The following is a 14,816-nucleotide window of genomic DNA, read 5'->3' as shown; positions in this document are numbered from 1 at the left end:
TTCATTTGAAAAAATTGAGTTTTACCCCAAAAACGATTACGTTGAACTTTATATGCTCATAAAAAACGCAATATAGTATTTTTGACGGGATTTCGATGTTTCTAGTATTAGACGGGTCAATTGGAATAAATCGGAACCATCATGGCACACTTAAAAGGAAAACTAAAAATTAACTTATAAAAAATTTCGACGTTTGAAATGTTACTGATGTAGTATCATTGGATTCAGAAAATTATGCAGATTTCAGAAATGTAATAATATACAGGGTGTCCCATTTAGAAATCGAAAGTTGGTATCACTTCCGGCGAAACCGGAAGTGAAAAAAAAATCATTTATAGATCAAAAAGTGCCACTTATTATGTATATGCGATATCCCAAATTCCAATCTATTACCCTCAAAACTAACGGAGATACGGGGCGTGCACCATGATCCTGTTACACCCGGTATTCATAAATTGAATAAATATTTTTTTGTTCTTTCTTCTTTCTCATCAATTCTTTTAGTCGTCATCCTATGAGTTAGTTAATAATAATAATAATTAAGGCCCTTATTTTCATAGACAGTATGATACAAAAGAAATTTACAGATTTGAAGGCGAGTTTCAGTTTGCGCAGCCTCAGGTATTATAAATAGTGATATATTTATTCTTTGAGTGAATAAACAAGATAGATCGGGGATATCGGGTGTGGTAGTCAAGCTCTATAAGATCTATCTAGTAGATAGATAAAAATAAAATAAATAAACAAGATCTATATATTCCATAAATTTATGGCCTAATAAAATGTATTTAAAAGATGTAGATCTAGACAACTTATGTACGTGTAATATGTTGTTACAAATAATTGACGGAGCATATTAAAAATAAATAAGATATTTAAGAAAACTCTTTATGCAGTGAAACAAATGAAGTATAATAAAAAAATATATAATCAAGTATTCAGTATCAGGTTTACGACTTTCAGTATTGCATAGTTCAATAGTTGTTTGGACTAAATTTGATATTTTTTCTTTAAAACAAAATGTTAACATTGATACACTAGTATCAGTGACTCATAACTCGTAATCAGTACGACTATGATGACGGGAGTTCGAACCCTATGCCAGATATGTTTTCTCTGGTTTCGAGGATCCTTCAACATTTCGCTTTTGGGAATGAATTAACAATTAATGGGGTACAATAGCAACACCCTTTAGTTATTCTAACTTGAGCATGCACTGAACTTTTGAAATGGATAGAATGCTTTTAGTTTACTTCATTTTTATAGTAGTTTGGCACAACTAATATTTGATCCTCAGTTTGAAAGTATATAAACATATTAATATACCTACCCACTCCAATGTAGGAGTTACTATGTAGAGTACCTAAACCATATTCTATTTGGAAAAAAAAATTTCAAATAAGTTTCTTCATATCAATGAACAACCCGAATTATACGATAATTTTTGAATTAATTTGAATCATTGAAGGAAACTAAAAAATTAATATAATGCAAATTTTTTAATTAGTGGTTACATTTGATAGTCAATGAAAGAAAAATGAAGAGAGTAGATCTAATAACAATAATAAAGTTAACATATGTATAGATTGATATGATTTATTATTGTATCTGCTTGTTTCTGTTCTGAATAAAAAAACTGATGAATATTTGAAATAATATCTTCGTTATTTTATTGTGTATATTCAATTTGTATCGTTCGAAAATGTTTAATTTCAATGGTAATACCTACTTGAGTTATTCTTTGAAGAAAAATGATGAGGTAATGCTACAAACATAAAGATATTCATATTTTCATAACATATATGTATTTTGTTGCAAAAATCTACTGTGGAATATTATAATTTTATCACAAATCATATAATAGTTTTTACTTTTATTTTACCGTTTATTCCGTCTTTTCTAATAAGCTAAAAATTTTCAGGGGGACATAGAACTATGTGGCTCCAGTGACAACTCCTTAGGGGGTCCAAGCTTAGACGATGAAGAAAAAGTAGTTATTGTGGGCGTTTGTGCAATGTCCAAGAAGTCCCAAAGCAAACCTATGAAAGAAATACTCACCAGACTGCAAGAATTTGAATACATAAAAGTAACAGTTTTCCCTGAAGATGTGATTTTAAATGTAAGTAGTGAAATGTATGACGTATACCTACATTACTGGTGGACCAGCATATGTTCTCTTGTCGGAAATTCAACATTCATTTAAGTTGCAGAATTCATCTCGAAAATATGTAAAAAAAAATGTTATCATAAATTTATTTCCAATGAACTCTCTTGATTACATTTGCGTTTTTGAACAACTTTACATAAGTAATGTTTATTTTCAGTTGAAAATTCTGAATATCAAATTGTGATGCCTTTTGAATGTAGAAATCATAGTAATCGGTCGGTTCAACTGTTTTTGAGTTATAGAAGCCCCTTGCACCATTTTGCTTAACTATAGCTTAATGTCAAATTCAGATTTAGTGGCTCCACTCTTCTTACTCCATTGGAAACTTGAGTTAACTGTGACTTGTCTTTAGTTAAAAATGATTTATCAAATTTTGCCGATTAAAGTGAGGATTAATATTTACCTGATGGTCCTCCCCAATTTGGAATTCATTGCTACTATTGGATTAGTTTATTAGTATTAATTTGAAATTATCAGAAAAACTACATTGAGTAGTTAAGTATGGATCTATTCGAAGATATTGTTTTAGAGGGTAATTTGGATATTTTGTATGTAATAATCGCGGGAATTCCCCTAAAATGTGCTGAAAACATAATCCTTTTGAGATGAATGATTCATAATAAAAAACACCAGTTTGTTGGAACATTTGAGACCTCCAAAGAACAAACTGGCTATCTTCTACTCTAGCACAAGATATGAGCTTTTGAGAGAACCCATAGAGGAAAGTGGAGATGAGATGAGAAATAAAAAAAATCAAATACGTTTATTATTTTTATTCTTTTCTTTTTTGCTAATATTGCTATAATTTCATTGCAAGTTCAATATATTATTTTTATTACAGAAAGCAGTTGAAGAATGGCCAGTTTGTGACTGTCTCATATCATTTCATTCAAAAGGTTTTCCTCTGGATAAAGCTATACAGTATGCCCAATTACATAACCCATATGTCATCAATAATTTACATATGCAATATGATATTCAAGATAGGAGGAAGGTGTATTCTATACTAGAATCAGAAGGAATTGAAATACCTAGATATGCTGTGTTAGATAGGGATAGTCCTGATCCAAAACGTAAGTTGTATAATATTGTTTAAAATAATTGTTTCATTGTGTTATTATTTATGTCTCCGATTAATTCATGCTTCAATAATTGGTCAATATTTTGCAATGACATTTTCAGTTTAGTCAATGATAGTGTATGCTTACCAGAAAAATTTGAATTGTAGTACCTTTTTCCTATTTTTATCAACTAAAAGAATCCTGAAGAAATTGGAGGTAATGGATATTTCAAATCAGTTTGAATACGATACATTCTCTTGAAATTCGTTTTCTCGTTTGTATAACTGCTGCTTTGTTCTTATGCATAGTTTTAGTATCACATATCATTCAATTTGCTTACAATGTTTACCTATCAGTCTCCGGCACCATTTTTTACCACTTCAGAGCATCAGTCGATATAAGACAGATAAAAGAGAAATATTGGCGAGTAATGAAGTTGATTTTTGATGATGAATTTAAAAATGTTTTTATGATAAGATTATTTCTTGGTATGTGTATTTCAAAAGGGGCCTAATTACAATAAATTTCGTTGATTAATACCTATATACGTAAACGTTGGAGTGACAACCGACCAATAGGTTCAAAACAGGCAAATTTGCTTAATACACATAAGATGAAACAAAAAAAGAAGATATTTTAATAAATTGAGGTCCTGACGATTTCCAATGGAAATACTATATACAAAACAACTTGGCGGCTGTAATATAGGTGTGCAATGAAAAAATTGGTCGGGAGCTGAATCAATATGGAGCATTGACTCACAAACCTCTAATCAGGGTCTTGATATATTCTTAGATTGACTTGGTTCATACAAAGCTCGAGAAATAGCTGTGAATTGGGGTTAAATTGTACTTTGGAACAGCTTACTATGGTCAATCTTATTATTGAAGACCAAAAAACACTGTTTTCAGTATAATTTTTTCAGATCATGAACTGGTAGAGTCTGAAGATCATGTGGAGGTTAATGGTATTGTTTTCAATAAACCATTCGTTGAAAAACCTGTATCTGCAGAGGATCATAACATATACATTTACTATCCTACATCTGCAGGCGGTGGTAGCCAACGCCTCTTCCGCAAGGTGTGTATCAATCATATTTCAATATAAAATAATTTATCCTTCCTTGATATAATTTTTTTTTCATTTTCAATTAAACTATAATCTCCTCTTGTGATGTATTATGTATATAGATGACTGTAGAGTTCTGTTTGGGCATGATACTTTTTTTAATCCATATCAAATATCGTCAGTATGCATCCTTAATTTAAAAAGTTTTGTAGAGTAAGTGTGTAAAGTATTGATATTTTTATCTAAAATAATTTAAGGGTTTCTATTATTCTCAGATTGGCAGCAGAAGTAGCGTGTATTCGCCTGAATCTAGAGTTCGAAAAACTGGCAGTTATATTTATGAAGATTTTATGCCCACCGATGGCACGGATGTAAAGGTAAACATTTATTGTAGGTTGTTTGTGAATGTAATAATGAAACTTATCTGGTATAAAAATTATTCAATTTTCTGTATCATTATTGATACTCTTTTTGGTCTTGAAGACTTATTGAAGTAGTGTCAAGAATACAACAACACTGGATAATAAAAATTCTTTGAGAAAAAATTAATCCTCAGTAATTTTGATGGTACAGAACCTTAAAATTGAATATTACATGTGCATAATTTAATAAAACACATGAACTAAAGTTTTCCTATCATAATTCTCCATTCTTGAGAATATAAAAGGGGGTCAGCAATAAATAAATAAATTACAAAAATAAATATAGATCCACTTTTAGAATAGGCAATAGGTCTTTCATTCAAAGAAAAATATTTTTTTCAAAAATAGTCTAAATTAAAAATTAAAAACGATCTTTCCATAAGAAGTATCAAATAGGTAATGTATTCCATTGTCAAAATCAATTTGCTCCATTTAATTTTTAGGTTTATACTGTTGGACCAGATTATGCTCATGCAGAAGCCCGAAAATCACCAGCTCTAGATGGAAAAGTCGAAAGGGACAGAGAGGGCAAAGAAATAAGATATCCTGTGATTTTGAACAATGCTGAAAAATTAATTTCTAGGAAAGTTTGCTTGGCATTCAAACAAGCTGTATGTGGATTCGATTTACTCCGGTATAATTTCAATCTATCATATTGTAATACTTCTATTAAACCTCAAATTTGATTTTAGAGCAAACGGCAAATCTTTCGTATGCGATGTGAATGGTTTTAGTTTCGTAAAAAATTCCAACAAGTACTATGACGATTGTGCTAAAATTTTAGGAAATATGATTCTGAGAGAATTAGCACCAACCCTTCACATTCCATGGTCAGTTCCATTTCAGTTGGATGACCCACCAATTGTACCTACCACTTTTGGAAAAATGATGGAGCTCAGATGTGTAGTTGGAGTTATAAGACATGGTGATAGAACGCCTAAGCAAAAGATGAAAGTTGAAGTTAGACATCCCAAGTTTTTTGAAATATTTGAAAAGTATGATGGTTACAAACATGGCCATGTAAAACTCAAAAGACCAAAACAGTTGCAAGAAATTTTAGATATAGCAAGATCATTATTGGCGGAAATTCAACAGCATGAAGCAGACCCCGAAATTGAAGAAAAACAAGGAAAGTTGGAACAGTTGAAAGGGGTTTTAGAGATGTAAGTTATGCATATACCTAGCTTGAACCTATTTTAATTTATTTTTTACTAGGTATGGACATTTCTCAGGAATAAATAGGAAAGTACAAATGAAATATCAACCTAAAGGTCGTCCACGAGGTTCAAGTTCAGATGATGGTAATGATTTTGGAATCATATAGTTTTATTAACTATACTTACGGAGTGAAACTTCTTTAGCCGTGTTTGAGTGAGACGCCTTTCTTTTCTCCGATTTCAACTGGCTGAAAAAATTAATTCTTTCCACTTGCTCTGCTTTATACTTTTACGTAGATCTGCAGAAGTTTTTAACAGAAAGTTAGGAAAAATGGCATGTTAAGTATATGTCAAGAGACGGAATAGAATAGGCAGTTCATTTGAATGTGCCATGCGACAATTTAAATCTATTGAAACAAAAGTACAGCAGGAGTTAGAGTCTTTTGAGAAAAAATAATAACAATTTTGCTACTAAATATAATTAAAAAAAATTTTTATAACTAAACATAAGTACTAAAATTAATATCCTTTGTACATACGAGTATATAAAAACCAAAAAAAAATGTAAATTGTTATGAGTGATAATTTCAATTAAGAAGCGGCTAGGAAGTTTCACATCCAAGGTAAAAAGATAAAAAACTTGTCATGAGATTTTGTGGTTGATATAACTATAAGTAATCGGATAAGTTAACACAGCAATACATTTTATCTTACTCGCCACTCCAATTTTAAGTAGGTAGATAAAAAATTTATCATTCGATCAAAGGATGAGGTTAATTCTCTGCATTCCGTAAAGAAACTTTGAAATTGAGCTAATTTTTGTGCTGTTTGCCTTCTTACATTATCATTCTTCTTGTTTCATATAGTGAAGTCTTAATTTTGCAAAAAGATTTTATGGAATTTTCATTTATTTATACACAACTTTATATCATTTCATTTCAATGCAGGGAAAAACTAGATAGAGGGCGCCAAGGTTGAGTATTGAGAGTTTTATTTTAGAGTTATAGTGGGGTCATAACTTACGAAACGCCCAGTATAAATTTATTTATTTGTAACACACGTTACATGTTCTACTTCTGTCTAAGCGATTTGTCTATAATTCACAGAACCAATTTGCTGCCCTCTATCCACCGTCGACTCTTCTGTTTCGCAACAAAACAGCCTGTAACTGAAATGAATTGTAGAGGCCTGATGGTGGATATTTTAAAGAGCTAATTCTGTATTTTTCGTATTTCATCTGATGTTATTATCCTATAAAAGCGTCTAAACTGTAATGTAGTAATGTACATGCTTCCAGTAGATAAACCAGCTGAACCATCATTAGTGTTGATTTTGAAGTGGGGAGGAGAATTAACTCCGGCTGGTAGAATACAGGCAGAAGAATTGGGACGTATATTCCGATGCATGTATCCTGGTGGACAAGGTAGACATCTGGCCGGTTGGTATTAAGCTTTTTATTTTTGATTAAAACATTTTCCACACCTGATAACTAGGCATGCAGAAACTTCCAATGTTTTACATCATTATTACTTTAAGTTGCAGCAATGTTTATGAATTTCATTTAATTTCACTGTATATTCAGAAATATTATTAGTGCTACACCCAGATTTAATCATGTTTCCAACTTAATTTATTGGTAATATGATAGTCTTACGTCAAGAATGAAACTATAATATAGTATTTGGCACATTGAACATATTGTAGTAACTGGAGAGTGGTGTAAAGTGGACAATCTGCTTTTCATCTTATTACACACATTCAGGTGAATGGTAAAACGCCAACTTATTAAAGGAAATCCATAATGGGGGGCCTTCTAGATAAGGAAGCAAAGGGCTTGGTAAAAAATTACTCACATTACATGCAGCTGCTATACTACCTCAAATAAAGAGAAGTGGGGATAAGCTTTTCTAAACTATTACTCCAACAGTCCTTTGTACATGCTCCTCAACATATAACATACATATAACTTCGCTTTTACGGCGGTAGTTTACCTTTCTATGGCATCCAGCTGAAAAAATCAATATCAAGAAGAATAAGCCATCTAGAATCTCTGGATGTTTGAGAGAAATAATTTGGAAGAACAAACGTATGACAGCAGAACACATATTAACCTCGGTGAGGTCAATATTGACCAGCTGAAACCTCTAGAACAAAGAGCCTGTTAAGAAACACAGAGATTAAAATCTCATGTATAACAAAGGGAATAACACTACAAGACCAAATATGAACTAAAATTTCAGGGTATCGTTCGGTTTTTAAGATGAAGACGCCGAAACTGGAGGGATCACGTGAAAAAATATGCAAAGTGAGTAAAAAACGAAAAGCCAAATTCAAAGAGCCCACCTGATTTACCAATCATACCATCAAAGAGATGGTATGAGAGTTGAACAGAAAATAAATATATCTTAAAATAAGGTGGAAGAAGAAGGAATTTGTCTCATTCACCGATTTATTCACAAAAAATTTAAACATTGACATTGTATGCTCTATATTTAGTAATTCCAGTGCCAGATATGATTCTCTCGGTGTGATACTTCTAATGTTACTGATTATATTGCTTAAAATTATATTGTATTTGGAATAATAAATCATCAACAAAAAAACATAAAAAATTATTGGTTGTTCCCTTTCATAAGTTTCATTGAAAGTAATCCATTATTTTCTTGCATACCACTTAAAGGGTGAAAAAATATGTCTTATTTCTCATTAAACAATTCAGATATTAGATGTAGGCACTTCAATCCCATATTCTCTTTCACAGGAGAATACTCAGGAGCCCAAGGATTGGGTTTATTGAGACTTCATTCTACATTCCGACATGACCTCAAAATATATGCATCTGATGAAGGAAGGGTACAAATGACTGCAGCGGCTTTCGCGAAGGGGCTGCTTGCTTTAGAAGGGGAGTTAACCCCGATATTAGTTCAAATGGTAAAAAGCGCAAACACTAATGGACTTCTAGATAACGACTGTGATAGCAGTAAATATCAAAACATGTAAGTACATTGTTTGAGTAATTTTAAATCAAATTAAATGCCATATTTTTCAACATTAAACTGATTTTTATTGCTAAATTATTATATTAACTGAAAATTCTGATTAAGATGAGTAAACTTATTCACTGCGAGTTTTCTGTTGTAGGTGTAAATCCAGGTTACATGAACTGATGCAATTGGACCGTGATTTTACTCAAGAAGATAGGGATATGATTAATCCATGCAATTCTTCAAGCATAGCAGCTGCTTTGGAATTCGTGAAAAACCCTGTTAAATGTTGTAAACATGTTCACTCGTTAATAAAATCTTTGATGGAAATTGTTCAGATAAAAAAAGATGACAGTAAAACCAAAGGTACATAACTGCAACCAAGTAATATTCATAACCTAATAAATTTGTATATCCTCTCAGATGCCGTTCTTTATCATGGAGAAACATGGGAACTGATGGGACGGCGTTGGGGAAAAATTGAAAAAGACTTTTTTACCAAAAACAAGACATTTGATATAAGCAAGATACCTGATATATATGATTGTATTAAATACGATCTTCAGCATAATCAGCATACTTTACAATTCGAACAAGCTGAGGAGCTGTATTTGTATGCTAAATATTTGGCTGACATAGTTATACCACAGGAATATGGGCTTTCTGCTCAGGAAAAATTGACTATAGGACAAGGCATATGCACTCCGTTGTTGAAGAAAGTTAAAGCTGATTTACAGAGAAACATTGAGGAGAATGAAGAGACTGTTAATAGGTTGAATCCTAGATACTCCCATGGTGTGTCAAGTCCAGGTAGACATGTACGAACAAGACTGTATTTCACTAGTGAAAGTCATGTACACTCTTTGATAACTGTTTTAAGGCATGGAGGATTATTAGATGTGAGTATTATCAAAACTTGTTTGATTTATAGATGGAACTTATATTTTTCATTAGTAATAATTCAAATTTCATATGAAAAACGATTTGTGAAATGTCAACAAGAAACAGACAATAAATATTCAACAATATACTGAAGAGTTATGAGAATAGTTAATAATTGTAAAGCCAGAAAATTCAAATTTCAATGAAGAATTACACACAAGGCAAACATCTGGGGATATTCTTTATATACATATTTATTCTGATGTAATAATACTATATCAAAAATATCAAAATCAATATAAATATTTCATGAAATGAACAATATTCTTATATTTTAGCCAGGTGTGAATTAATTCTGACAGATTTCAAGCGAAATTATTTTTCATATAAATTGAACAACAAAAGATTGAAAATATGTGCTAATTCTAAAAGATTCCTGTAATATCTGAAGCAGCGTTAGGAAAGGAACTTTCTTATCCATTTTATTTGTTTCATAGCTGATATCTGGCATAACTCTCAATATTTCATGAAAAATTATGTATTCAGTTTTCAGTCTATTTGAAATTAATTGTATGGGAATTTTATTTCCATCATCAATGGTCTTCCCTCTGGTATTTCTACATTTTTTATTGGTAGTCTTCTACAATTGGATAAAATATCAGGTGTGTGAATAAGTCTTTCCCGTTTTTTTTCAAATTTTGAGCCTTTATTGTGAAAAAATGGTTACAAATGAATTATTGAAAGTATTGGCCATCGCTAGCTACAACTTTTCCCCATCTTTCTGGCAACATACGAATCCCGTTGCGAAAAAATTCGACCGGTTTGGCCTCTATCCAGTCATCCACCCATTTTTTGGCTTCCTCGTAGGAATGGAAGTGCTGGTCAGCCAGGCCATGCGTCATCGATCTGAAGAGATGGTAATCAGACGGAGCAATGTCTGGACTATACGGCGGGTGGGGTAGGACTTCCCATTTGAGCGTTTCTAAGTATGTTTTCACCGGCTGTGCAACATGTGGGCGAGCATTGTCATGTTGCAAAATAACTTTGTCGTGCCTGTCGGAGTATTGTGGCCGTTTTTCTCGCAGTGCGCGGCTCAAACGCATCAATTGTCGTCGATAGACCTCGCCTGTGATCCTTTCATTCGGTTTCAGAAGCTCATAGTAAACCACATCTAGCTGGTCCCACCATATACAGAGCATGAGCTTGGCGCCATGAATATTTGGCTTGGCCGTCGATGATGATGCATGGCCGGGTAGTCCCCATGATTTTCTTCGCTTCGGATTATCGTAACGGATCCACTTTTCATCGCCAGTCACGATACTATGCAGAAAACCCTTTCTTTTATGTCGCTGAAGCAGCTGTTCGCAAGTGAAAAAACGCCGTTCGACGTCTCTCAGCTTCAGTTCGTACGGCACCCAATTTCCTTGCTTTTGGATCATTCCCATGGCTTTCAAACGCTTGGAAATGGTTGTTCGGTCAACTCCCAATGCTTCAGCAAGTTCTTCTTGCGTTTGACACGAATCTTCATCAAGCAAAGTCGCCAATTCTTGATCTTCAAAGATTTGCGGCCGCCCGGAACGCTCCTTGTCTTCCACGTCGAAATCGCCACTTTTGAAGCGTCGAAACCATCCGCGAACACTTGAATCATCGATACAACCTTCTCCATAAGCTTCCTGAAGCAACCGATGCGCCTCGGCAGCAGATTTCTTCAAATTGAACCAATAAAGTGAAACTTCCCGCAAATGACGTCGACTCGGCTCAAATTTCGACATTTTCACGATTTCAAAAATTTATGATGCGAAAAAATTTCAACTAATGTGTTAGTGTGGAATTGTTGACAGATGAATAAGCTTTGATTATGACATATGTAACCATTAAATACTCGCACAGTATTGGTGGCGCCATCTCTTACAAAAAACGGGAAAGACTTATTCACACACCTGATAGTATTAACATATTTTGGTTTATTATCATGCCAAAAAAGTACCGGGAATTAATCATTTAAACAACTCTATTTCCTCACCGGCCTTTTTTTTTCTGCACTTATCTAGCAGTTGTTTTTGCTCAAACGATTGTTTAAAATATTACACATCTATTAGTGAGATTCAGGAACTTACCAGCTATCAATCTCATAATCTAACGACGATTTTTCAGTTACCATTTCCTTTAGAATTGTATGCTTACATTAATCACAAAATCAAATAGACTAAACAGATCAGGCCTGTTAGTGAAAATCTCTTGTTCATCTCTTTGTCATGAGGTCAGTATTGAATTGAAAAAATTATATTCTTATGTTAGATAACTAATGACGAGCAATGGCGGAGGGCTATGGAGTATGTCTCCATGGTATCAGAGCTTAATTATATGTCCCAAGTTGTAATTATGTTGTATGAAGATCCAACCAAAGATCCTTCAAGTGAAGAAAGATTCCATGTGGAACTCCACTTTAGCCCTGGTGTGAATTGTTGTGTCCAGAAGAATCTGCCTCCTGGTCCTGGATTCAGACCCCATTCAAGGAATGAATCGTCTAGTACTAAATCTTCTGTAAGAGAAACGAAACTCACTTTTTATAGCTCCGATTATGAATATTGTTGAATTTTTTCTAGAGTTCTAATAATTCAGCTACACCTACTCCTCCAGAGGATGCTAAAAGCCAATGTTCGTTAAGGATAGATGAGGAGAGTGAATCAACTCTAGATGAAGATAAACCTACCTCAAAATCATCAGTAGAAACATTAGAATCCAAATACAATAACTCTTTATTTTCACCTATCAATTCCGGGAATCGCAAATACCGAGTCAAAACTAGTGATCCTATTCCTATTGGGTAAGTAAGGAAATATACAATTAATGTTTTTAATGAGTTATTGGCTTTGGGCACTGCCAATTATCTGAGCCTATTTGTGGATGCATATTAAGGAGTATTATTTCTTATCCACTGAAACTCAGTTATCACTTACAATGAGTTTGGAGAATACAAGAGTCTGCCAGTCGATCAACTGATCGTTTCATACTAAGACACATTTTTTGTTTTATAATTTCTTTAACATTCTTTGTTTGTTATTTCCATCAACAGGAGGAAAAGTGAACCATTGTGTAAAATTCGTAGTATATTTTAGAAAAATGTTGTTGAACAGTATCTTTGATTGTCGCCAGCTGTTTGAATTATATTTATTTTCTGTCTTTCACTTCTCAAAGCAAGTTTCGAATTACCATCAAAATTTGTAAAAAATAACAGCGCTTCTCAATGTTTTTCCTGTTTTGGGTTATTAGTGGTTCCAAGTAAATTTCAGCAACCTAACAAACAGAAGGCATTGTGCCACACATGATTATTTTTGTTAATTGCTTCAATTGTCGTGTTTTTTTTTATGTAAAAATTATACACCAACTTCCTTCATTTTCATTCAATTACTAACATTCCATTGATAACAGAAATTCTCATACGGTTTGTGGACATGAGGCAGCCCATTTGGCGAAGAAATTAAATGAAGAACTTGCCCAACAAGGAAAACGTAAGAATGGTAAAAATTACATGGCAAATAGAACGTTAAGTCCCGATCCAGAACCAAGATCGAAAAGTTATGACAACAAGAGTCCAAAAAAAGAGAAAGGTAAAATTATATCTGTAAATTAATGGAGTTAGTTTTCTTACTTCAGCACGGAATTTTAAAAAGTAGAATACAATATCAACGGTATCCTCTATGAAATAATTATTTATTTCATTGCTTTTGAATAGATTATTTCATAGTTTAAATATTCTGCATGTAGATTCTGGTTTGCCTTTAACATGACTAATTTTTCCAAACAGCTAAAAAAGTGCAATATCAAAGTTTGGACGCTGTTAATAGCTCAGGTATGAATTTCATACATACGTATTTTTGTTGAGAGCATCAGGTCGTTCATCCTACAAAAATTATCATTGAAGACAAACTCATCATTCAAGTTGAATTTTTTTTTTTGGGTGTTTTTATTATACTTAATTTTCAGTTTTTTACAGAAGTAGGTAAAGAACATTATATCAATGATTTTCGTATAATATATTCAACTTGATTTTGGACTATGCTACTTGTAGTTTTGAATTCACTCGGCTTGTTCACTTTCTAAGGCACATTTTACATTAATTATATTTGTACCTACCCTATTCAGGTCCCAGTTTGAAAGAATATATCACTTGTGAGTCAGAGTTGCAAGGTGCCTACTACATACTACGAAAGCTGCCAAACTTCTGGGATAATTATTAAGTGATTTGCAAAATCCAAGAAAATTCAACCAGGACATAAAAAAGAAGGAAAGCACTGACGAGAACTAAAGAGTTTTTGAGCGTTCATTCATTTATACGCCAATTGGCACTACAGTGCTTTCACAATTTTATTTCGGTATTCTGAATGAATTTTTTATGATTCTGATGACGCGATGACACAAAATTTAGCATTAAGGTTGAAACTGTTATTTTATATTTACTTGCAAAATCTCATTTACGGAATTATTGGCTATTTTTTTTTCGATATTCTGCTTGAGTTTTCTATTGTTCTGATTTTTTTTATACAAACCTACTAAAACTGAAGGTATCTCTTTAACATGTATATGCCCCAACCTTAGCTCTCTGGATTTTTATATTTTTTATTTGTTCATATAATTCGCGTTAACAAACAAGAAGAAATCATTGAAATAATTCAAGTGTGTTTTGAAAAATGCGGACAAAACATAATGAACTTCGTCGTGAACTCAGACTCACTTAAATTTTATGATCTTTTGGAATATATGGTAAAATTCATTTGGACAGTAAGAAACGCGTTTATGATGAAAAGTGAAATACGCTGTAAAATTGGTATATGATAAACTGAATAGTAACCATCAATATTCAGACTATTTTATGTCTTTCACAAATAATTTTACTGGTACTTTTATAATAATACCCTGAAGTTTGGCAACCCTTATAATAAATACTCTAGGTATATGCTAAACTGAGTAAAATCGTTGTAAAGAAAATAAAAACTGGATTATATTCATTAAGCGAAAAGGGGTTTATGCATAATCAAAGTCAAGTTGATATATTTCAAACTCGTCTTTCTGGT

General features: G+C 32.6%; 1 protein-coding gene across 13 annotated transcripts in view; it reads left to right on the top strand.

Annotated features, from left to right (window-relative positions):
- Positions 1-14,816, top strand: part of LOC123684082 (inositol hexakisphosphate and diphosphoinositol-pentakisphosphate kinase) — a 35,071-nt gene that overhangs the window by 11,713 nt on the left and 8,542 nt on the right. For 6 of the 13 annotated variants that reach the window (XM_045623280.1, XM_045623201.1, XM_045623264.1 and 3 more), the window contains 14 exons: positions 1,922-2,119; positions 3,009-3,240; positions 4,154-4,308; positions 4,554-4,673; positions 5,162-5,352; positions 5,411-5,881; positions 5,934-6,019; positions 7,173-7,313; positions 8,637-8,871; positions 9,017-9,225; positions 9,283-9,758; positions 12,040-12,285; positions 12,348-12,568; positions 13,174-13,352. In XM_045623280.1, the coding sequence (XP_045479236.1) occupies positions 1,922-2,119; positions 3,009-3,240; positions 4,154-4,308; positions 4,554-4,673; positions 5,162-5,352; positions 5,411-5,881; positions 5,934-6,019; positions 7,173-7,313; positions 8,637-8,871; positions 9,017-9,225; positions 9,283-9,758; positions 12,040-12,285; positions 12,348-12,568; positions 13,174-13,352 (3,160 nt within the window). Of the gene's footprint in view, positions 1-1,598; positions 1,760-1,921; positions 2,120-3,008; positions 3,241-4,153; positions 4,309-4,553; positions 4,674-5,161; positions 5,353-5,410; positions 5,882-5,933; positions 6,020-7,172; positions 7,314-8,636; positions 8,872-9,016; positions 9,226-9,282; positions 9,759-12,039; positions 12,286-12,347; positions 12,569-13,173; positions 13,353-13,549; positions 13,595-14,816 lie in introns of those variants that run through there. The other 7 variants (XM_045623233.1, XM_045623288.1, XM_045623271.1 and 4 more) reach the window with 6 other exon arrangements.

The sequence above is a fragment of the Harmonia axyridis genome, chromosome 1, assembly GCF_914767665.1.
Source record: "Harmonia axyridis chromosome 1, icHarAxyr1.1, whole genome shotgun sequence".
NCBI lineage: Eukaryota > Metazoa > Arthropoda > Insecta > Coleoptera > Coccinellidae > Harmonia > Harmonia axyridis.
Note: the sequence above shows the minus strand (reverse complement) of the source record. Positions and strands in the feature narration are given on the sequence as shown.